Below are 26,358 nucleotides of genomic sequence, written 5' to 3'. Positions count from 1 at the left end.
AAAAATACTCCACAGTTTAACCTATTGCATTTATTCCATCCATTTCTAAACTATTGTTTGACTACATTAATCCATGTTCCATCCAGGATTTAACTGTATATCAAGCAGAAAACTTGATATACAGTTAAATCCTGGCAATCAGAGATAGATGACAGAAGAGAGATCCCACTCCCTCATTATGTTTGTCTTGCGCCATTTCATCCCTGACTGAATTTATGTAAAATGTTCATTTTTAAGAGCTTTTGCAAACATAAATTAAATATATATCTGCGAGTAATTAACACTTTTGTCACTTAAATATACATTTAATACAAAATTCAGGATTCAGTTGGCAAGATGCCACCTAATACGGTATTTTCATTACATAATAATTATGAGTATTACAGTAGCTACAATATCATAATTAAGCAAAATAAAGTTCATTATAGGGGGGTCACCAAAGATCTTTACCCTTCAATAGATAACATGTTTCATATTAATGCTGTAGTTCAATGTATCATCACCACATTGCTTCTAGCTTTCCACTTTACGAAGTTGCTCTCCATTAGAAATCTAAAGTCTATATATGTCACGTTGCCAAGTGCTGAAACCCATTCAAAAAGATATATGCAAAGTCCATCTTCCAAAACTAATACACATATGTCAATTTCGAGCTCGACCATAATACTATAAAATAACTAGTGTTCTTCCCACTACAGCCCAGAACTGTTTTTCATTTCCCAATGATTTCAGGGGCCTGGGTAAGAAAGCTGCATATTAAAAACAGTTAAAACTTTGGAAAACTATTTCATGACCTACATTTGCACCCAGAACTGTAACTGGTGTAATTTCCAAGAGTAACTGTGCTATTTGGTGCATGACTTTGTATCACTTATTAATTTGATATATTTTAGTTTTATCTCTCCCAATAATTTGGCAAAAAGATACGCCATATTTTTTTTACAAAAAGTTAATAAGGTATATGGAAAAAAAAAAGAGGTATGAGGGAAGTCAAGGCGGGAGACCACTAATTAAAGCCAACTGGTAAGTCATTATGTAACTTTATAGTTTATGATAAATGATGAATCTTCTTTTCCACATATTGCTATCGAATAACAGTGGACACCAGGCTAATAGACGGAGTTAAAGCTGGAGCACGCTGTATGGAGAATTATTGGAAATAAAGTTCCTATATCTCCAAGTTGCCAATGTTGATAAACAGTGGATTCGTGTATACCGCCTTAGAGCTGTCAAGTCCTAGGTTAGTAAAAGCTGTCTGCTTTCGCCAGTGGAAGCAGTCAAGTTCTTTCTAGCTCCTTTACTTATGGTCCATATAAGGGGCAATGTTATATCCACCATCCTATTTTCTTTTTGTATTAAGTTTGTATGCGGCCCAAATCTCAACACTATTTTTCCTGAGATGTTTTATTATTTCCCAGTTGGTCCTTGAATCCCTACTGAATGATTGATTGGCATTTTGCTTTGGTTTGATGGCCAGGGTGCCACATGTCAGTATGAAGTGTGTATTTTGCTAAACATGCAATGTTTCACTTATGCAGATAAAAGTGGCCCTAGTTGACAATAAAAAATAAACACATGAAGTTGCTCATAGTCTGAGTCTTCATTCTTATAACTCCATTCAACTCTCAGTACAGAATAGCAAAACAGTTCCTATAGAAGGAAGTATTCAAAGAAAAGATTCTGATCTAAGGAATATTTTGAAGTAAATTTGGGGTGCTCTACTATCTAATCTAGTAGAATTTTAAGATTAGGTTCCTGCCTGTCCATTTTGTTGTTTCTACAGTTAAACAGTCAGTTAGCTTAACGTTACATGGTTAGACACATGCTGAACAGTAGACCCTTGGGAGAACTTAGCAAACTTTAGAAATCTTCAGTTGTACTATTTTTTTGAATCACGAAAACAATAACACAGAGTAGGGAATAACATACCTGATTTTGCAACCTCTTCAATAGGCCTTTTGGTTACATAAGACATAAATCCAACAATGGAGAAAATAACAAAACCGGCAAACATGCTTGTGCAAGAGTTTATGCAGCATACTATGATGGAATCCCTGGGAGAAAAGAGAGAAAGGGATGGAGGAAGTGTATTACTTCAGAAAACAGATATTTTATTCATATTCCTTCTGGCAGGAAAGATTATCTGCAGTGTATGACACTGGATGATGATTTTTCTAATAGAAATGTGCAAGTTGCAGGGATCTTGCATTGATGAAGTGTTTGCCAAGTGAAGATGTATCACAATGATTTGATGTGATAAAGAGCTTCACTGACTTGAATTAATCTAACTTGTTGAAGAACTGGAGGGGTGAATCTCCCTCAATTTCCTTTAGAAATCTGCATAACCCTACAATGTACTCCTGTTTAAACTACACTGAGGTTTTTTCCACTTTGGAAAAAAACTCTATGAATTGGAACAATTTCCTATAACTTTAATATCTGGGATATCAGGCTAGTACAGAATGGTAACTGTTTTACCTGTAAATATTGTTGTTGAATGTGTTGTAACTTCCAAGGGCAATCAGTGAGCCAAGACCCAAACCATAGGAAAAAAAGATTTGTGTGGCAGCATCCAGCCAGACCTAATGTAGAATTATAAAGCCATTCCAATAAGATTAGGATAGGCAGCTTATATTGAATTCAAAATTAGAAAGAACGTCGATAATGAATACAGTGGGAAAAATAACCATGGGGTTGTCAGTAATAACAATTACAACATAATTATTTGTGACACCACTTACCTCAGAGTCTGAAAGCTTTTCAAACTTAGGAGTTACATAAAATAAAATGCCATCTTTCGCTCCAGGTAATGTTACTCCACGGAAGAACAAGATAAGTAACATGATATATGGATATGTGGCAGAGAAATATACCACCTAATGTAAAGAATAAGAGGATAACTTGAAAGCAATTGTTATGCTAAGCTCTCTCTCTCAATTAATTTAAAATTGGATTTTAGAAATACAATATATAATGTTCCTAGTTTGCTGACTTGAAATATGTGAAAGATTGTATTATATATACTATTTTGAGGATCTGCAATAATATTAATAGTATCCCCTTGCACAATGCAATGTATATAGTGATAAACCCAACCTATATGTAATAGCTATGTTTATAGGTGAAAAATAAATATTAAAAAATACTACAGTATTTAAAATGCAATGGAAATCTCTTGAAGGGATGTCCCTTCAAGAGAACCCGCATCTCTATTTTTCACAATACTGTGCTGATTCAGTCTGCAATGCATGGTTTTATATTCCCTTACCTTTCCAGTCCAGCCTACTCCTTTCCAGATACAGAAATATACTAAAACCCAGGCAATTGCCAGAGTAATTGCTAATGGCCATCGAATCTGGCCTGGTTTTTCCAGTCCATCTGTCATTTGATGCATATTCCGCCTAAAAAGAGAAAACAAATATAGAAAAAATTATATTCTATTTGGTTTTGAGAAAGTGACAATGGACATTCATAGAAAGTAAAAAGGTGTAGACTTCTTGACTTACTCCCAAAATTCCACAACAGCACTTGTCAAGTTGGTGTTATTTACTATGCTGTAGTTGGAGAAACACTGGTTTGTGTTCCAGGGATTATCACAGTGACTCCATGGAAGAGTCTGATTTAAAAAACAGAGAGAATTGGAACAGAAGAATAAAAACAGTGTTTGATAGAGCAATATAACTTAGATTTATCTGCTTTTCTATAATAATGACCAAGATGAAATGATGAATTACTACAATAATACATTCCGCATTTATGTCACCAGTGTTATGTCAGTGTTACATCTATTGGACAAAATCTTGCCAAATTAAAGTTACAAATTTCTAAGCCACTAGATATATCTGCTGCAAATGCACTTTCCACCACATTTGCTATGAACTAGACCTTTTTCTTTCCAAAGCTCATGATTATATTGTAGTTTTTCTTCTACATTTTGTTAAATTCTAAGTAGACATGCACCTTTCTGAACATATACAAATAGTGAGCAATAAAGAATATGAACAATGCATGTAATTTAGAGATTTGTTTATAATAATCTAATTTACAATATATAATTACGCTGTCTCCCTGTTTCCTATTGCATTTCACATAATTTAATCTGAAAAATTGGCGCTACTGAAGAGCATCCATCCGTCCTTCATTCATCGCCAAACAGAGTACAACTATACAGTTGCCTCTTGCAATATTTCATCATTTAAAGGCATTCCTTTATTTGGAACATTAATCCCTCCATTACTTTAAAACATAATAATTTATGGACATGTCCCAAAATGAAAGTTTGGTGTTTTTAAGTGTGTTGGGTATAACTATAGACCAGCGATGGCGAACCTTTTTTGGCTCACGTGCCATAAGTGGGGGGAGTGCAGGGGGGTCGTGTGCAGGTGTGCCGCACCCATAATGCAATGCGCGACCCCCCTGGTGCACATGCACGCACCACAGGCACTCCCCCCATTTTTACATGCTTTTTTCGCCCTCCCCAGGCTCCAGAGGTTTTATAGCAGCCTGAGGAGTGCAAAAACAGCCTCCCCCGCCCCCCGGATGCCCTCTGGAGGCTTCAGGACTTCAAGTGACTTCCGGTTTGCTCGGAGGATCGTTTTGAGCACTCTGAAGGCTTCAGGGACCGTCAGGAGGCTTCCCTGAAGCCTCCGGAGCAGTCAAAATGACCCTCCGAGCAAACCGGAAGTTCCAGTTTGCCCTTAGGGCCAGTTTTTTGTGCTCCGGAGGCTTCACGGAAGCTCAAGAAGCATCCAGAGGGCCTCGGGGGGGGGCAGCGCGCATGCACACGCTGGCCTATTAAGTCTCTGGAGCCTGGGGAGGGTGAAAAATGGCTTTTAAAAAGGGTGAACTCAGCTGGCCAGTGTGCATATGCGCGCTGGCCAGCTGACAGGGCAGCGCCTCATGTGCCCTGACAAATGGCTCCGCGTGCCACCTGTGGGTGCCATAGGTTCGCCATCACTACTATAGACTGATTCTGTAGATATCAAATAGATTTTATTTTATTCCTTATTCTGTGTTTTGTGGACCCTCAATCAATTAGGTAGAATTTTCAACAGTCAAAAAAATATTTATAATTATAAACATCTATAATTTTGTGGGGTCCTTGGTGCTCTTTGAGGTCTCTTGCAGATAATTCATAAGCAAAGTAAGTAACATCATCAGTAATAGAAGGGGGATGGATTTGTTTTTATTCTTATATATTAACTGCTTGTCCTGTCGCTGTTGTTGGAAATGTTCTTAGAATCTAAGTGGTTCCTTGATTCAGGTATTGTTCACTTCTTGATTGTTGGTCTAGTGCTAATCTTGGTGTTAATCTCTGCTTGTATGGGTGTTGATGTGTGGTGATGAGGTGCTTTGGTCTTTTTATTCTTTTTTGACTGTTTTGAATGCAAGAAAGCCATCAAGCTCAAAGAGCACCATGGACCCACAGTTCAACCCTGAGCTAGAAATATTCTATCAGTATTTATATTTTTTATAATTTATTTTTGGTTTTTATATTGCTTTTAAATATTGTTACGCGCCTAGATATGGTCATACAAATTGAATGAATGGATAATTAAGTAGCATATATCCTATTTATCTTAAGTGTTTGGTACATCTTATTTTTTTGTGTGCACAAATACAGTTTTGGCAATAAACTCACTGAAGAGAGAATGCGGAAAAGTTCTACTATTCTAATCATTTCTAAAACATATATATCTCAAACTATTTTGTTACAACTTAGCTATTATTAGCCATCAAAATATATTTAACTTGAACTTACTCTTCTTTGTAAAGGGGAAATTATCTTTCAATTTTGTATAGGCCCAAAATTGATGGATTAATCAAATTTCAGCTCAGCAAATGACTCACTAGCTGTCACTGGGCAATGAATTACCCCTCACTTTTCCAACAGGGAAGATTAGCATGAGCAAAAGGGTAAAAGTTGGATGCCAGTTTATACTTGGTTGCTCATAAGAACTTTCTCAGGAAGCAGCCGAAAGCAAATTTCTGTGTCACTAGGACACTACATAAATGAATGAAGAAACACAATAGCATGACTTTCAGACTAAGAGCAGATGAGAATGTAGTAGTACATTGCACAAAAGTGTGTGTGTGTGCGCGTGCGTGCGTGCATGCATGTGTCCTTGCGCACTGATGCATGCATGGGACTCTCTCTCTGTTAGAAATATAAACTGGTATCCTGCTTGTATACCATAGATCAGGGGTGTCCAAACTTGGCAACTTTAAGGCTTGTGGACTTCAGAGCTGGCTAGGGAATTCTGGGAGTTGAAGTCCACAAGTCTTAAAGTTGCCAAGTTTGGACACCCCTGCCATAGATGCTGATAGACTAAGAGGTTTATTTCCACTTAGCCATCCCATCTTAAATGCTGTTCTAATATTTGCTAGCCCTGTGAGTATTTTAATAGAGTAATACTATTTGATTAGCTTCTATCTTGCTAATTGCAATTTTTAGGTAGTGCTCTATTATGGCTTCCATATCTTCTTTTTGTAGATATACATATTATTGCTAAGACAAATAAAATGATCTGGACTCATTCACGGCAATTAACAATATTTGATTAAATCTAGCCTAAAGCAATGAAATAGGTTTAAAATGGATAGAAATATAATTCTTGGATCTAAGTCTGCAACTTAACATACCTTAAGGCAGTGTGAATCAAACCAAGCTGTTTTTAAACTGCTATTTTTAAAATAAAAGAAGGGTTACTTACTGTAGTGAAAGAGTTATATAAGTAATATATGGCCCAGGAAATAATCACAATGTAGTAAATGTTAAGCCAGAAGGACAGAACAGCAGCAGCTAGTCCCACACCTGTAGGAGAAATTGGCAAATCACTGCTTTGTTTGTTTGTTTGTTTATTTATTTATTTATTTATTTATTTATTTATTTATTTATTCATTCATTCATTCATTCATTCATTCATTCATTCATTCATTATTAACAGTGGAGCATATGTCTATTAAAAAACCCTTTATAAGACTGCTTCAAATAAGATAAAATACTTTCTTCTTCTACATTTATATTTAAATCAAGATCGAATATTATAGCCACTCTTAACACAGGAAGGTCTATACTATTGTTCCAAACCATCCTAATATTAAACTCCACCTTCTGTTTGTGTTCAAAGAGTCAAAAATAGCTGGATAAATTAACTGAGAGTATATTATATGTACTGAAGAGAATAAGAGGGAATGAATATTTATTAAATGACATTCAGTAATTGCATGAAAGTGAACAGAAATCTGGCTGGAGGTTTTAAAAAAAGAGAAGACAGAATATTATGAACTACCAGAAATGAAAGGGAATAATTTGCTGTTCTGAAAGAATGATTAGAGATTCTTGGGCAGAGACTACATTGAAGTCCTCTTTGTTCTGATTAATTATGTGTCATCAAATTGATTTTATCCGGAAGGTATGTGCCCAGCATAATACTTCGAGTCCTATAATGCTGCAACTGAGTCCATCCATATTATTCTTCATTATCTTCTTCTGTTTCCTCCCATCTTCCCCAGAATTAAAGTAATCTCCAGAGAACGAAGTCTTTTCATAATGAAGTGGTTATCAACCTGTGGTCGGCGGACAATGTAATCACAGGGGATCCACGAAGGCTTGATGCAGTCTAGTGCTTTAAATCTTGTGTTAAGTCTTGGTGGTCCATGGCTGTGGTCCATGGCCACAAAAGGTATTGAAAGTGGGTCTGCGGTGAAGAAAAGGTTGAGAATCACTGTCATAATGCATCTGAAATATGATAATTTCAGCTTTCTCCTTTGTGCTTCAAGTAAGAACTCTTGACCTCACTTGTTTTCTGGGCTATCCATGGTATACACAGGTTTCTTCTCCAACATAAAGGTTCAAAAGCATCAATGCTCTTTCCGTCTTGCTTCTTCAAGTCCAATTTTCACTTCTATAGAGTGTCAAGGGAAAATTAATGCCTGCATAATATTAAATGTAGATATAGATACATCCCAACAGCTGAATATTTTTTACCAAGGCTTCCATAGTTACTCAAACAAGTGCCAATTTCTGCTGGTTCTTTTTCTGTCGATAGTCAATCCTAAAATGCAGGCATTATCCACCCCTTCACTAATTTTGTGCTGTAAGTCGCCTAGAGTTGTTGGATATAATAGGGTTGGAAATGCATTTAATAAACAAACTCCAAGGCTGGCTATTGTATCTGTTGTCACTAGTTCTTGTTCATGTTTAATCTTAGTCTGACTATTTCACAATGACATTTGCATGAACAAGCCAAATAACATATAACAGGTTAAAAAAACAAAAAAAACCCACCTCTAGTATAGATAGCTAGTCTAGATCAGGGGTGTCAAACTCATGTCATCATGCCGGCATCACATGATGAATCAGGACTTTTCCCACCTTCACAAAACTAGGCATGGACATGGGCAGCATGTGACACATCCAGCCCATGGGCCGCAAGTTTTACAGCCCTGACCTAGATCGTCCTCAACTATTATCTCAGTCATTCAGTGAAATAGTCATTAAGTAAGATGTCCAAGGCATTACTTTGCTTAATTACCATAATTCCCACACTTCATGTTGCAGTCATTTGTCAATCTCTTGGGTCATTAAGCAGAGTGAAAGAGCTGCCTTCCAGGAGCTGAAATTCACATGGAGCTGAAATCTTCCTGGCAGCCAGCCATTTTCTCTCAAATGTGATGGAGGGGAAATCCTTAACCAGCCTGCAGCAATGGAGCTGAAAACTTGTAGCACTTCTCTGAAATCTTGAAATACCAAAAATTCAGCTCCATTCCTGCCGCTGGGTGAAAGGGTTTCAGAATATATGTTTTTTTTCCTTCCAGTGACAGCTGGTATTCCCTACATTGGCAAGACCATTTCAGAATTAATAGTAATGCATATAATACAAAATTATACCTTTGAACATTGGCGCAAGTTTCCAGACTCCAAGACCTCCAATGGATGTGAATTGGCCAAGTGAGCATTCCAAAAGAAACAGGGGAACTCCCGCAAAAATTAAAGTAAGGAAATAAGGAATCAGGAATGCCCCTGAAATGAGACAAAAATGGTTCTTAAGAATGAAAATTACCTGGCAGAAAAATTAGGAAAAGAACATTAACATTAAATGCAGATAAAAACATTGTTTATACAATTTAAGTTGCTCCCATTTCCCATTTAGTTATGGAATGTGAGAATACATTCCTTTTATTTTTATTTTGTGCACCTTGCAACCAAAATAAGCCTTTTCTAGATCCATTGAGTTTTTGTGTGTGTGAGGCACTGCTTGGGAGTATATACTTTAGCTTTAGAAATTATAACATGATTGTGGTAGACTTTCACCCCTACATAAAGAACACTTCCCCCTACATATAGAATGTATGTATCTGAACCTTGTATCTGAATTCCCTTCCAGTTTTTATTCAATGCCGAATAGTGGAGCAAAGTTTAAAACAAGAGTAGTTAGCAGTCACAAGGACACTGCTTTTCTCATATTGAGGATGAGCTTTGAGCAACCACCCAATTTTATCCTGGCACCTCAAGCCACACAATTTCTAATTTTCAGAAATCAGTTCTGCCAGGCTAGTTTTGCTTTCTGGTAAAAGACTATAGCAGATGCTTCCAGAATAAACAAGACACAAATTAGCTGCTGTTCATGATAATTATATATCATTATATGAAACAAACACAGTAGTCCTCATGATATGGAAGACAAAGAGTAAAAAAAAAAGCCACTATTATACAGCTACTGTAATTTTGATTACTGGTGGTATTGTTTCTATTCCTCTTCAAAAGATGTAAACATAGATAATAATTCAAATACATTGTTGTTTGTAATGGAAATTTGTTCCATTGTGTATCCAAGGTGCAGTGTCGCTGATTGGTTTATTACATTTTTTCACTACCGCTCACTTAGGATTCATAAATATTTACAGGATAAAAACCTAATATAACAAACTAATAAAGGCAATATATCATTATACATGCATTACTATGTTAGAGACATCCTCAACTATTAAAAGCTCCTTTAGACAGAACTGTTTTCAAGGCTGTTCTAAACATCATGAGAGAAGGGTATGCCATGAAATTAAGGCTACTACTGAAATGCCCTGGTTTCTACCCTTCCAAGTCTTCTCAATGCAGGTACTCTTTCAGCATTACTATACAAGAGTTGGAACCAGACAGCTGATGCAGTACCTGATTGTCATGTTATCTGGCCTATCCAATGCTGAATGATACCTGGAAGTCAATTGGTAACCATTCCAAAGGTCACAATACCAGTGTTATATGCCTGTATTAGCTCTGCCCCATCAGTATTTTATGTCAACTGTAGCCCCAAGAGAATACACTGCAATAATTGATAAAAGAGGTGACAAAGATATGAGTTTTCAAAAGGCTTTTTCTCCAGGAAGGGCCACAAGTTCTGCACAAGCCAATCTTACTGAATACTTTTGCAAATAGGAAAAATGAAAGGATCACCTGTTAGGAACAAGATAATGAGAGGTGGAACAACTGCAGTAGCATTTCAAGTGTAAAATTTATTTGGCCAGTTTTGCTAAAAATCCTGTCATACGTTTTGATACTTATGTTAAGATACACTATATTAATCATGTGTCTCTTGTATCATCATGTGTCCCTATATTCATCAAAGAAGGCTTTGAATTCTAATCAAATATAGTCAGCACAAATAAGTTAAATATGTACCTCCTCCATTTTTCCCACACAGGTATGGGAACCGCCACACATTCCCCAAACCAATTGCATAGCCAACACAAGACATAAGAAAATCAAATTTCCCCTTCCAGACATCTCTGGCTGGAAGTTCTCCTTTTTTCTTCTGCACCTTCACTACTAGAGTCTTAGGCTTATCATTAGTAATTGAGGCATCACTGAGTTCTGTGGAGATTTGCCCATCAGCTACTTTTGTTCCATTTGTGGCCATGTCTCTAGGTTTAGACGGAGAGGCCCTTGCAGATGGACGAGAAGCGTCAGCACCAGTCCACGTGGACAGCAGTTTTGCGGTTCTTGGTGACCAAACTAAGGATTGATGGAGTTGTTAAAGTACCAATACAAGTGATTCTTGGTTGAGTTGAAATCAGAACAGATGTCCAGTCATACGTGTCTGCATTAATCTGTAAAACAAATTATAATATATATTTTACTTGCACTTCTGTAGAAATTGCTAAGAAGCTGTAGAACAATATAGCAGTCACCGTGAAGACAATATTTTGTGACTGTTACTAAAATATAAGCTTATCCCAGGAAAATGTGAGAAACTCAGGAACACCATGCCTCAACTCTCTTTGGTATAAGAAAGAAGAAGGAACAATGTTGGCAGGTTTTCAAATTTTTGTTTTCATAGACTATATCAATAGCGTTCCAATATTTTTTGAGGTGTCCATTTTTTTGATGTAGCTGACAGAAGTAACTAAATTCAAGTAATTGTGCCTTTATTCAGAAAAGGCATGCAATTGTGTTTCGTCTGAAAGGTATTTTTTTATGACTGAAGAATTTACCTATTAAATTTCATGAAAACGTAACAATTTACCATAATATTAACTGGGAAAATCGACAGTGTTCAAAGTTCTGAAGTTCAACATGAGTATAAATAGCAATAGCAATTTTAATCTTTATTAATAGACTCAAATTTTAATCTTTATTATCACAAAGACCTAGACAATAAACTCAAAATATGTAATAACTGATAATTAGTACAACAGTGAAATAAATGAATGTATTGAGCAGTTGTATCATCTCGGTATTACTGATAATCAATTATAATAATGCAACTGTATTTGCTTTACAATACAGTCTTGCTTCTATATTGCCAATTGAGACTTTGATAATCACTATTATTTCCATCAGTCTAAGCTAAATTATTCCTTACTTTACGTTCCTTACGTTGCATCTCAGAGCATATGAATTGTTCTTGCAGAAGTTATTTCAAATTTGCTGGATAAAGTAAAAGGGTGCAAAAACAATTTAGCATGCATGCTTTTTGTCCACAGGTATATTCAGCTACTGGCATCCAGTCTTTTATTGGCGGGGGGGTGGGGGTGGGGTGGTGTTCAAATTTTCTTTGTATTATTAAGATTATATTGTATTATAAAAACAATTTTATATGCAGAAATCTCGTGGATTAAGATTCATAAAGACAAGCCTTCCATTTTATTGTAAAGGTAAAGGCTTTCCCCTTTCAGTCATGGCCGACTCTAAGAGGTAGTGCTCATCTCCATTTCTTAGCCAAGGGAACCAGTGCTGTCCAAAGACATTTCCATGGTCATATGGCCAGCATGACTATATGCTGAGACTCATGGAACGCTGCTACCTTCCTACCGAAGTAGTACCTATTTATCTACTCGCATTTGCATGTTTTCAAATTGCTAAGTGGGCAAGAGCTGAGGCAAGGATGGGAGCTCACTCAGTCATGCGGCACTTGGATCTCAAACTCAGTTTTCCAGCTGATCTCAGCCTCTTTAACTGCTGAGCCATTATGCCCCCTTTGTTATTTTATAAGTTAGTTATTTTATTATCAATAGCTCAGATCCTTATTTGATTTGCAAAAGTTCTCTGTTCTCTTCAATATTTTAGGGATTTTTAAATCCATTATAATTACTTGATAACGAACTAATTTTACTATAATCTCCCATTTTATTTTCCTTTGTAACTTCTTTGGTAATTTTAGCCTACTCAATAATTATCAGATCAATTCCATATTATTTTTATTACATCAAAAAGTAAATGAAAATACAACTGATTTAAGTTAAATTGGTGAACTACCAGTATTTCATTTTCAATCCCACTCAATTTTTGAAAATTTTTGGTCCAGTAATCTGAATAAATTATTCTGGAATTTGTGAGTGCTGCTAAAGTTAGAACATGAGAAGATTATATTTCTTTCTGAAATGCCAATTATCGTTTGAAACGAACACATTATTTATCTCGGTAAATGTATAGATGTAATTTCCCCCCTGCCTTATCAAATTCAACAAAAAACAAATAAAAATAATTTAAATTGAAAAGTCAATTTCTTGTTCACTGGAAATGGTCAAAAAGCTATGTTACCTTACATATAACAAACTATAAGCAAGAATAACACCTGCAGATGTAGTAAATTAGAATACATCAGAACGAATGCATTTATATGAATTGTATGGTCTCTATAAATGTACTGTTTTCCCAAATTCATATTTGTAAAAAAAATCTTTTTCCAACTTAAAATTTGAAATATGTCTTAGGAAATCTCCCTTTTCCCAGATATGCAATATAGTACTCATGAAAAATGTGAGTTTTCTTTCTAGGCCAAGGGAGTTGGGGGGGGGGGGAGTTAGATCACTGAAAAACATCAGAAACATGTCAGAAATAGCAAATGAGCGATTTTCTAGTGCCATCTATTGGGGAAAATAATAACTTCATATGTGGTATTGCTATTTTATATCAATATATTGCTATAACCAGAAAATAACATATGTACCTGCAAAATGTCATTTTTAAGCATCTCTTGCCATGGTATCTATCATGTGGCTAGATTAGATCATGCAATAATGACTAAGTAGGCCACTAAAAACCACAAAAAACTACAGAAAAGGCTCTTAGGTATCACAAATTTAAGAAATGAAGCTGGCAAGACAGGAAACTATCAGGAGACTATCTAGGCCAGTGCTGCCAAACTCCCAGCCCACGGGCTGGATGTGTCCCACGCTGGTCATGCCCATGCCTAGTATAGCAAAGCGGGGGGAAAGTCCCAATATGTCACATGACACTGCCGTGATGACATGAGTTTGACATCCCTGATCTAGGCAATCAAAGCTTTGAATTCATGTGGGAGGGAACAAAAATATATATAAAAAATAGGGCTAGAGCAAAAATCTAGGCAAACAGTCTGGATACAACTTCATTAACTGGTTCATGGCATCCAGGTAGAGTTACCTCTGAGAATTTTCTATCAAACTTGCCAATTTCTGAATAAGAGGGTTAAGAATTTTGACAGTTGATTGTAATTAAGCCTGGTAGGAAGCCAGAGATAAATATAGCTTTATTTTCTGCCTTATTTTGCAACCCTATCTACTAACCTCTACTCTTAGGTAATTGCTATGTTTACTTGAGAAAGCTAAAAGAAGGAAAATAGAAATAGGCAGTGGATTGTTAGACATGATTTGAACTCAAGTGGTTGAGCAATCCGTGAAGATGGAAAAGCTATATTTGCACAACTGAGCAGTCTATTAATAAAAAAATACATAATTTTGGAAAATTGTCATAAAAATAGAAAATAACCATAGAATGGTTAATTCGTAATGAACACCACTGAACCTTCATCCACCAAGGCTTTTGGAGAACCAAGTGCAACATCTTGTAAATATCGAAAGCCCACAGTCCAATTGTCATGATAGAAATGCAGAATCTTCTCTGAATTCATGCCAGGTCCAATAAGAAGAAGTGCAACATTGTTATGTAACGTTTCCAATGTCCATGGCAAGAATCCATTTGGGAAAGTAGAATAATTTGACTGAACACAGCACTTATTTTTGCATATTTTGAGAGCCACCAAAAAGTCTTTATTGCCTAAGCGATACAAAATTTATTTGTTTATATTTTACATTTCAAAACATTTCAAATACTTTGTGTCCTAAACTTCGAACATTTTTCTCTGACTTCTAATAGAAATTAATCTGGGCTCTATCATCATATCTCTTCAACAACTTTGTTACTCAGACTGCTTCCAGTCCATCGATTAAGATTATCAGATCCTGACAGACATTCAATGGACAGCAAAAAATTAGAGAATAAGATTTTTATATTATTTATTGAACAAATGTATATGCATCCCATCTCACACTGAAAGGTGACTCTTTTTATATAGTTCTTTGGTATCTAGTGTTTATTTTGACTTTTGCAGTCCAGATTTCTCAATCTTTCTGTTGGCTGAGTTATGATTGTATGAGTGTGTCTTTGCATCTGGGCCAGTAGCACCTACAGAGACAAATACACGAAAATTGCACAAAAATTGAGAATCAAGCGTCAATGTTTTCTTCATGTTAAGGAAGTATTCGTTCTCGCAGAGGAATATTGTACTAATATTTTATAAATAATAATATTATTATTCCTCCAAATGAATAGAAAATATTTGATTTGGTGAAAGGAAAATATTCAATTGCAATGGCTTGAAAATTGTACCTTTACAGACAGTCTTCAAAGTTACATTCAACCTAAAAAAGGAAACTTATGAGTCGGATTCAAAGTTTCGATAGCTGGGCTCCCTTCAAGATCATGTGACCGAACGTCAGGTGCTCAGCATCATGGCTGCTTTTATAGCCATTTGCAGCATCCTACGGTCATTTGACCATATTTTACAAGAGTTTTTACAAGAACCAGCTTTCTGAGCTCATTTAGAACTGAACATAACTCTTTCGGTTTGTGAACTTCATTTGTTGTTTTATTTATTTTCTGCCTTTATCATTTTTATAAATAACTCAAGGCAGAAAACATGCATGTATATTCCTTTCTCCTATTTTGCCCACAACTACTCATTGAAGTGAGGTGAGTTGGGACAGATGAGTTGGGCTGAAAGAAAGTGTGCCCAGAGTTATCCAGCTGGCTTTTAATGCCTAGCCAAGACAAAAAATCACAGCTTCCTGTCTTGGTGTCTTAACAACCAGACCAAAGTGGCTCTCAATAAAAATTGGCATTTGGAGTTTACTTGACAATGTTGTTAGAATCAGAGAGTTGAAGGCGATCATAAAAATCATCTAATCCATTCTTTCTTTGAGCAGGATGCAAATAATTATCCAAGCCTTTCTTTGAAGACCTCTAGAGAGGAAGAGTAGCTATTGCTTTTGCTGGCTGAGACCCCATATAATGAGATAGTTCCTTTTGAAGTTTAACAGAAATCTTATTTCTGTAGTTTTCACACCCTGGCTATGGTTCTGCTGTCAGGGGGAATGAAGAATAAGTCCGCTTGGTCTTCTGTGTGACATATTTGAAGACTGCTATCTTCCGTATCCCTTTAATTGGTTTTTCTGTTGGCTAAGCATGCTTCATAGGATTATTCACAGTTACTCTGCATAGCTTTGTTTTAAGAATGTATCTGAATGGCACTGAAGCATTTTTCTGCATAATAAGGAATGGGACCACTTCACAAACTGGGATCTCAAGCGAAAGAAGAGCTAAAGCATCAAGTCTTCCGCTCAGTATAGGGCTAGCAGCAACAATTCACAAACTTTTTTATTCACGTAGTACATATACGAGTTTAAGAGACAGCTTATAGGTTGCTTTAGATATCTGCTTCTATATGTTTAATGTTCCATTTGCTTTTTCCTATTTCCCATTTAAGCAAAATGACTGAGATGAAAGCCAATATATTGCAAAATATATCAATATATGTAAATCAAATTGTGATTCATTGATGTTTCTGTAAATTATTCCTTTATTTTCTTTCGAGTTAATTAGAGTTAGAATTAATTATTGACCAAGTGTGATTGTCTTTGGTGCATATGCTCTCATTGTACTTAAAAAGAAAAAAATGTATTCATCAAGAATCATAAGATACAACACCTAGTCATAGGTTACTAATAAGCAATCAAATCATACTATGAAACAAATAAAACTATATAAATTTAAAATACAAAAACCCCTTATAAACATATTCAAATCTGTCCAATAAGACCTTTCCTTCTGCTGTAGAATTTCTCAATCAGTGGGCCATACAGTTGGTTCTAATAGATTGCACTCCCCTATAGGTAACAGCTACATGTTGTATAACGGCCCTGCAGGACTGTTATACTATTAGGTATACTACTATTAGGTAGTATTCCCAGGTACAATTCTGTCCATAGAATATACAGTAGAGCATACCCTACTCTGGGAGTATTAAGCCAGTGGCAACCTCTTGGATCCTCATTTCCCTGCAGGTGAAATTGGCTCTGATCCTACTAAAAAACCCACCCTTTTTAACAACCTTGTAATCTCTTAATTCAAGGTAGATTGATGAAGCTGACTATTGATTGGCTGTATGTCATCCCTGATGCCATATGGAGTTCACAGCAGATATTTTTCCCTTGCTCCCTAGGAGAAAAAAAATCTACCACTACCTAGGATTGAACTTCCAACCTTCCAAGCAGGAGGTGAGTGTTTTCAACACTAGGTCACCATACTGCTCACTGAACCTGACCCTACTAAACTTCCAGAAAGCCCTTTAATTTAGTTCTGTCCCAGGGAAATAGGAAGCCTTCAAAATGGTTGTTTAGTAAGATTCTGATCATACTCTTCCATGGTTTCTTTAAATTTGTTTTGTATTTATAGTTTTTAATATTTTTGTTTTGGTTGCTTTGGTTGTTTCTGGTTTCTTTTGATTTGTGTCTGCTTCCTCAAGTTCCTCATTCATGAGATCGGTGGCTATATAAATTCAATACCTATATACCCAGTGGTGGGATTCAGCCTGTTTGCACCACTTTGGAGAACCAGTTGTTCACTTTCTGAGCAGTTTGGTGAACTGGTTGTTTGAAGAAATCATTAGGGCAGAGAACTAGTTGTTAAATTATCTGAATCCCACCACTGTACATACCTACATGCTTGGGGGTTTTTTTTATGAGAGGAAAGACCCAGCAGCTTACAGAATCTCATACAAAGAGAATGAATTAAAATAAGAGCTGACCATATTAATTATGTACTTAATATAAATTATACCTGCTCCATCATTTGAATTGCAATAGTCATATACAAGGAGGAAAATTTAAAGGCAGAGGCTTTTAACTCAATCTAAAAAATGATAGGATATATCAATGTTTCTTCATGTGGCTTTATAGTCTTACTTGTAAGCAATAAGAAAGTCCTTTATTTTCTTTCTATTTATATGTGTCTCATTATTTTTAAAAGAATAGTTCTGAGCAATATTTCAGGGTTGTTGGATATATATCTACTATATTTAGTCTATATTTTTAACAACTATATCATGCTTTATACATGGTATAATTTTTAATATATAATAAAAGGGAGATTTTAAATAGGATAGTTAATGATTAATGCAGTTTATTACCAGTTTGAGTGTACATACTATTTCCAGTGTAAACTGTTTTCCTATTGAGTATTAAAGAGTTATATGATAGGAAAAAGCTGAAACATTATCTGAATTATTGACATTATTTCTTACTATATTTGTTATGTCCTCAAGTAGTTTCTAGCAGTTTTTCCATTTTAATTTGTTTGAGGTTACCAAATGTAATATGCAAGGAACTATGCAGATGTTGATTCTTGAATGCAATGAAAGGACTTTAAACAAAATATTGACCATATATTGGACAACTGTGGGTTGTGTGCTAGTTATGCCCTTTCCTGGACCTACAATCCCTACTCACAATCACTAGTCACTTCCCATCTTGACTAGTGCAACACACTCTACCTGGAACTGCCTTGAAGAGCATCCAGAAACTCCAGTTGGTGCAAAATGCAGCGGCCTGCATGGTTTTGTGCAGACCCCAGTGTGCACATGTATCACCTCTCCTGCGGGAACTGCATTGGCTGTTGATTTGCTTCCCGGTGCAATTCAAGGTGCTGGTTGTTACCTTTAAATCCCTTCATGGCTTGGGACCAGGTTATGTGAGGGACTGTCTCTTTCTGGTCCCATCTAGCCAGGCGTGGAATACAACTGGTACACCCTTGTATGGGCATACCGGTGACTGCTGGGAGCACCAGGTATCGTTCCGGTATGGTGCTCCAGAGGGCCATCCGCCCACCCACCCTCCTTACCTGTATTTGAGCTGATCAGAGTTTATGCGCATGCACACAGAGTGTACAGTGCCTGCGCGATGCTCCGCCGAGCAGCTGGAGCATCACAGGTGGTAAGTACGTATGCACATGCTGCACACATGCATGTGGTGGATGCCCGGCTCCGTTGCACCATACCGGTTGCAACAGGATCCAAAACCCACCATTTCATCTACCCAACCCATCAGAGCAAGGAGGCAAGGGATGTTTGGGTCCCATCCTCGAAAGAGATAGACCTGGTGGGTTCCAGAAGGGCCTTCTTCATGGTGGCTCTCTCTCTCTGTAACATGATTCCCCCAAAGATTAGAATGGCCCCCACTCTAATACTCTTCTGGAAGGAGCTGAAGACCTGGTTCTGTCAGCTGTCTTGGGGAACCCAGAGTGGGATGGAGCCCATTAAATGGCTCATGTGATCTGCTATCGCTGGGGCAGTGGATGGGTGGGAGGTGATTTTGTCATATAAATCAGGTCAGGCAAAAGCTGGTTAGTTAATTATTGTAGTAACTGATAGATCAATTATTCATTGAGCCTAAAAAGCAGATTCTACACTTGCAGGAAGATGGCAGGAAGAAAAAAAAAGTTCAAAATTGCCCATATTCTATTTATTTCTTTTATTGTTAGATTTATATTCTCTTTCTACAGGATTTCCTAGCAGGGTACATGGGAAAACTAATTCAGGTAATCTTAATTTATTCTTCTACATGAGTCCTGTGAAATTTGAGTGGCTGAGGAAGAGTGACCTAAAGAAGTTATCTTGACTGAGGGTGACATTGAAGTGAGACTACTTCAGTCCTAGTTTTACACATTAACTACTACATCACACTATTCTGTCTTGGAAATAGTTTTCCAATGATCTTCTTCTATCACCTAGAAACCTAGGTTTCATTAACTGATTCTTCAAACTAGGTTAGCAATTGGAATTAATACTGTTTGAAGCTGTTAACAAATGTAAGTCTTAGGTAGAGGTTACACATATTTTCCTTCAGATTATACTATGTGACTCTGGTGCCTAGTTAAGCAATTTTATCAACAATGAAAACTATAGCTGGTTAAGAATTGCATTTTCCCCAGAAACATAATGTGATAAAAATAGGAAGACTTTACTATTATTCATAATACCAGTAATGGTATAATAAAAAATGAATAGGAGCCAAGATCCGTTTATACCTTAGGAGGTACCAGAAAATTAAGACATTTTCCTTACAGAGCAATAACATTTGTTCCAATATGAGAATTTATCTAATAGCTGATGCTCTAACGCAGGGCTCTCCAAACTTGGCAACTTGTGGATTTCAACTCCAAGAATTCCCCAGCCACCATTGGCTGACTGGGAAGTTCTGGAAGTTGAAGTCCACAAGTCTTAAAGTTGTCAAATTTGGAGACCCACTGCTCTAATGGGAACATACTGGCAGGGCAGAAGTTAGGATGGCTGGTTGGAGATGATTTCATCAATTTGAGGACAGGATTGCATACATTAGGTCTTGCAGCCAATTGGCATGACTTTGGTAAAATTGTTTGCTAAAGTTATGCTCCTTTTTCCCAGGTCCATATTAGCCAGTGGGTAGACAAAAGATGAATCCACATTATGGGCTGGGCTGCTCATTACATGTGATTTAATCTGTTCTTCTGTGATAGGGCAACCCATTGGTTGTAATTGAGTGGTGTTGTGGCCTAATAGTGAAGATGCTCGTCTCCCACTTGTAAGTTCAGCGTTCACTCCTAGGTAGCAGCTGATGTTTTCCTTTTAGGGTGCAAAGGAAAAAAAAAACATTTCCTGTGAACTCAGCATAGGCATCAGGAAGGGCATCCAGCTAGTGAACATTCAGCTTCATCCAGTCACCTCAACTCTACTACGAATAGGATTGCAAAAAGGAAGGTTTTTTTTTTATTTTTTGGTTGTAATGTTTGCTGCCAAAGAAAATGCAGCCCATATTCCAGCCCAAAATTTAAAAGTAACAACAATGCATTGATTATTTGAAATAATAGACCATTACTATACTGCCTGCCTAAAGAATGGGGTGGATAATTATTGAAATATTTTTTTTGAACAATCATGACTTTAGAGATGGGGTTACCTAGCTGGGTTATGAAACATCTGCAAGTGAGTGAGCAAGTTCAGACAGCCCCAAGGATTCATCCCAGAGCTATAGATACTCCCTTCTTTTGGATCATGACTGTGATGATAGAGTGAAACATATAAAGTCTTATTATGAACACAGAGGAAGACAGATAATCCCACTTGGTTTGAGTATAAGGTAAGGAAAAAGCAATTAAATGTAACTGTTATTTATAGCTACCAATTCAAGTTAAATCTAACATTCTTTGCCTTCTTTCTTTTTGATCCTCAGGCTTCAATCAAAACCTTTAAGTTTAAATGGGATTGCATTTGGAAATGAAAGCAGTTTAAATGGAAATAACAAATCTCCACCTCCTGTCAAATCAGGAATGTAATCGTTTGTGCTGCTGAAGTGTCTCGCAATCTTTTCAAGTTTCTGGCTTGAAGTGATAAGAGTAAACAATCAGTAAGCTCGCTCTGGAGGTAAGAGATAAACTAAGGCATTGCCTTTCATGTCACTTCAAAAACCAAGAGCTTAAGATGAGTTTTTTATTTTTTGCAAAACGTCACTAGGTGAAAATGGTCTGCTTTTTGCTTTGCATGCTGATTGCATTTCATTAATGTACGGAGAAAGATCCATACATTTTTTCTCAGTAGCTGTCATAGTTTCAGCATTGCAGTCTGTTTGAGCTGTTGTAATTTTTCCTTAAAACGCTCTTCACTTCATTGCTAAAAATAGAAGTTCTGAAGGTTCCCCCCACCCCAATAGACTTATCAAATAAATACAGTTATATTGTTATATTGGAAATAAATATGTCCTGTCTTAAATGTGTGTTACTACACCAAATTTACTGTACATCCTTACTGATGGTGTCAGGACAACAATAATCTTAAGAAAACCAACAAATGGAAGGGGCTCCAAATGATGGTTTTATTAGTCCAAAATTAGCAGATTACTGTGACTCACTTGTGTGTTGCATTCCAACAAAAAGGAAGAGCCACAGATGATACAGATGTTATGTAAAAGTTGATCAAGGACAGTTTTCAGCATGTATATATACACTACAAAAGGACCTCAAATATAGTGATAGCTTTGCAGCTGGTTAAGGAAACAAGATAACTACAAAGGGAAACATGAACATCCCATGATCTGAACACAATCCTAGAAAGGAACAGAAGCAGCTTTGATACACCACTTATTCTAAGAAGCAGGAAAAGGTAAGGATTTATGTAGTATGTACCTTGGAACTGACTTGCTTTCAAGGTATGAATTATATAACCAATTAATCACTACCAAGTATGCATTGGCACACTAATAATAAAGTCATTCTTAAGGATATTACATGAGAGATACAGCAAAGAACATAATACTCCATTCATGTAAATAAGCACAAGCATGATTATTCAATTGATTCAATTTGAAATCTTATCTCAACTCAACACAGTAGGAAGTGGGCAACATGTTGAATGGCAAAGCAATCTCTAGATTAGACAGCCCTCTTTGCCTAGAAGAGCCTACAGCTTGAGAAAATTGAGCATAGGCTGCATTAGTTGCAGAGCCATAATGTGTCAAAACTGTTATGTTATTATGCTTATATATGCAACTAAGGCTGGTAATCTGGTAAACAGTAGACATGATATTTTCTCTGTATTAATAAAAATGTTTATTTCAGATTCAATTGACTGGAACAATGATAGGTATCAGGGATCTAGACCATGTAGTGATGAAATATCATGACATACATTGTGAAAGGAGCAAACAATTAAAAAAATGGGAAGGCAATAAAATTAGGGATGGAGAAAAAGTGAGAAGGACATTGAGAGATCCAACAATGATTAAGTTTCCACCTGGAAAAAGATCTGCTTGTTTCAAATATGTGATTTAAAGCTCAGATTATCCATGGCAAAGAAATTAATATAATTCTGTTTTATTATCAGCGAAGAAATGGCTGATTTAATCAATGAAAGACTGAGAAATTTAATGAATGATATAAGGATGACTTTTTATTGTCTTAAGAATAGTACTTACTAAAAAGAGTCATAGAAGGAAAGAGGTGACATAGAAGTTGCACTAATGGGAAGTATGAAAAGGGATGTTTATTTCATATATCAATATATCAATATATATACATATACATATATCCTCCTTCCCATATTTGGGCATACCAGGGGTTGTAACACATATACATATACATACATACATACACACACACACACACACACACATGTATGTATGTATATTTATATTAATATTATCAAATATCATCATCATATATCAACCATCATCCAATGAAATGCTTGAGCAAGACATGAAAAACTTGAGATGAGCTTTATATGGAAAAAGACTACTCTGATTCAGGTTGCAAACACACGTATAGAGATACAGTTGCTAAAGAATAGAGTTATTTACTACAGCCGGGCAGATAACAATAGGTATTATCATAATTTGAGGTCTTTGCATAGAGTGCTTGCCTGAATAATTTTGTTTGAAGTTCAAGAAGCAAAAGAATGGTCCAGATTTATTCCAGGAGTCAGAGAGCTGAATCTGGTAGTAAGCCAGTCCAATAGTCAAAGAGTTAAGGAAACAAGGAATAAGAGTCGCATACTGAAAATACAAATGGTTGATTTCAACGAACTCTGTAAGGAAAATGGCTGTATAAATCTATTTGCTGGCTGAAATTACTCAGGTCTTGTATTTGCCTAGCCAGGAGCCTCATTGAGCACTGCTCTGTTCAGTGCTTTATGCATTGAAAACTGGAGCTTGGGGATCATTCCTCATTATCCAACTGCTCCAACTGATCAGGAGATGCTTGTGATTGATCATGGCTCAATGATTCCTGGAACTGACAATCCAGAGGCTCACCTGGAGCAATGACGAAGTTGAAGTCACATTCTGAATCTGAATCAGAGTTCATGACAATGACAAAAAAGGAAATGCCTTCTTAGAGAAAATAATCATCTACTACCGGAATGGCACCCAGGCCCTTGACATATAGTAATTCACTTACAAAATCTAAGGCAACTATATTATCAGGTTTTCCCTTGTAGGGAGGGGAAGGTATGTATAGGTTAGACCAGGGCTGTCAAACCTGTGGCCCACGGGCAGGATACATGCCCATGCCCAGTTTAGCAAAGGGGGGGGGAGTTGCGATATATCACATAATGATACTGTGACGACATGAGTTTGACACCCCTGGGTTAGACTATTCCAATCTGTTGGTGGGAGATCTGACATGGTTGTAAGTGTGGTATAGGAAAGCATAGATCTTTACATTTGTTTTAATTTTATCCAACAATAGTCTTTAAGAGGAAGATTTATCTTTTTTAAAGTTTCAAAATGTTCAGTTAACTACCTGTCATGGAAGAACTGCAAGATATAATCTCTGAAGGAATAAACCAATCAAAAGCTACAAAGAGGTGATGCATGGTTGATGATCACTTGCTTTATTAAATCATCAACGTTAACACTCAAGAGGTATAACAGACTGTCCAGTTACCAAGTCTTGGCACTTCTGTATAAAAAATGGAGTTCCCATTATTAAATTATCCCTGTCATTAAGCCAATTATAAATCATATATGAGATAGGTCTATAGGAATTTTGCGGTGGTTCCACTGGAAAGTTGACATATTTGTCAGGATTCCTGTCATATTTCACTTTAATAGTGAGATAGGTGGCACATATATTAAATAATAAATATTGGGCAGACAGAGCCCTAAAAATCAAATTTTAATCTGTACGTAATGATCAAAGAATGCTGTTATTGCAAAACTAAGGAGATAAGTAAATCATTTACCCAAAGAAAAGAAATGATCTATTGTATAAATATTGTTTCTACATATTTTACAATGTTTTTATCTTTTTCTTTTTATTGTTATAAGCTGCCTAGACCAGGGGTGTCAAAACTCAATTTCATTGAGGGCTGCATCAGGGTTGTGTTTGACCTCAGTGGGCCGGGGTGGGCATAACTGGGATGGGTGTGGCCAGTATGTCACTTGTGTTGGAGGGGGAGTATCTGTGGTTGCAAAAACAGTCTCCTGAGACCCATTTTCAGCTGTTCCGGCCTCTTGCAACCCTCTGCCAATGAAAATGGAGCTCAGGGAGGGTCACATATGGCCCTCACAAGCTCTGTTTTTGGCTGGGGTGGCCTCCTGCAACCCTCTGCTAGAGGAAACTGAACTCAAGAGGGCCGACATGGCCCTCACGAGCTTCGTTTTTGCTGGCAGGGGCACCACAGGCCAGTCCTTTGCTGTTTCCCAGGTGGCCCCATGGACCAAATCTAAGCACCCCGCAGGCCGCATCTGGCCCCTGGGCCTTGAGGTTGACACCCTGGCCTAAACCAGCCTCATGGTGAGATAGGTAGCAAATAAATTTAACAAATAAATAAATAACAAGACATATGTTAACAATATTATGCTTTCTTATAGGAAAATCCAGAAAACAACATAATTCAAATACTGAGAGTGAAAATTTGGAAACAGTCCTAACTTCATTCAACATATGCATGAATAATGTGTGCCCAGATCTAAGTAGCATGTCTAAAACTTTCTTCAAGAATTGAACTTCATTAGAGGACTGATATTTTTATAATTTGGTAACTTTCACTAAAAATATCTCCCCTTGTTGAACATAGTTATTCCAGTGGCAAACATAAGGGAACTGCTAAATTTATTTTTAGATTTCTTAGCTATTTGGATATGTGTTCTTTTGAGATACTTCCTTATGAGAATTTTAGAGGAGAATTTAGGTTGCTGCATCAAGGATTCAACCTACATCTTGTTTCAGACTTTTTTGAAGTCTGAAAAAAAATCAGACCAGATAAATTTCTGAGAAATACTGACCTAATGTAGAAAGTGCAATGCTCTTCTCTTGAATGACTTTCAACATGTGTTCAGTCCTAATGTCTACTCTTATATTTTTATCTGTATACTAAGCTTTATTTTTCTTCCTTGACATCCATTCTTATTTGGAAAATATTATGGAAACAGCTTTACATTTTTGTTTTTAATATTATGACTTACATTAAAATAAAACATGAATTTTAAAATAAGATGCAAGAATGTTAAATGCTGTGATAGTTTATTAAACCTGGTGAAATAATGCATTGCATTGCAGATGATTTATATGGCACCAATTATTGTTGCAAGATGAATATTATAAAATGCACCATATTCAATACGTGCTACTTTTGTTAGAAGGAAAATGGAAACTATTCTAAGCTCTTTTACTCTATGCTTTTTTTCTTCATTTTAGAAATGCAGGCACCACGTTATTGTATTTTACAAAAAGGGATTATACTGGAGAATAATAGATATCTTTAGTTGGTATGATGCAGTAATTATGAATAACAAATTAACATAATATATTAGGCTAAAAAATACATTAATTTTATTGCTGCTTGAAATTCAGAGCCACAATGAAACAGCTATGAATTCTTAAGGATTTGAATCACCATGAATTCAATGTGGTTGAATCCTAGCAGACCCTGCGCTGTTAGTTATCAGACTATTTCTGTATTGCCATAGACATGCCAAATATAGAATTGATTTATACGGAACTAAGTTAGGAAG

At 36.4% G+C, this 26,358-nt stretch overlaps 1 protein-coding gene across 1 annotated transcript in view; it reads right to left on the bottom strand.

The window, feature by feature from the left end:
- The window catches only part of SLC6A1 (solute carrier family 6 member 1), a 64,532-nt gene that overhangs the window by 12,042 nt on the left and 26,132 nt on the right, over positions 1-26,358 (bottom strand). Inside the window, exons 2-9 of the mRNA XM_081934905.1 lie at positions 10,679-11,106; positions 8,894-9,025; positions 6,714-6,814; positions 3,507-3,616; positions 3,269-3,401; positions 2,742-2,876; positions 2,479-2,582; positions 1,930-2,054 (exon numbers count right to left, since the gene is read on the bottom strand). Coding sequence (XP_081791031.1) covers positions 1,930-2,054; positions 2,479-2,582; positions 2,742-2,876; positions 3,269-3,401; positions 3,507-3,616; positions 6,714-6,814; positions 8,894-9,025; positions 10,679-10,916 — 1,078 coding nt within the window. The 5' untranslated portion in view covers positions 10,917-11,106. The remainder of the gene's footprint in view (positions 1-1,929; positions 2,055-2,478; positions 2,583-2,741; positions 2,877-3,268; positions 3,402-3,506; positions 3,617-6,713; positions 6,815-8,893; positions 9,026-10,678; positions 11,107-26,358) is intronic.

Source organism: Natrix helvetica (genome assembly GCF_964273705.1).
Source record: "Natrix helvetica genome assembly, chromosome: 1".
NCBI lineage: Eukaryota > Metazoa > Chordata > Lepidosauria > Squamata > Natricidae > Natrix > Natrix helvetica.
Note: the sequence above shows the minus strand (reverse complement) of the source record. Positions and strands in the feature narration are given on the sequence as shown.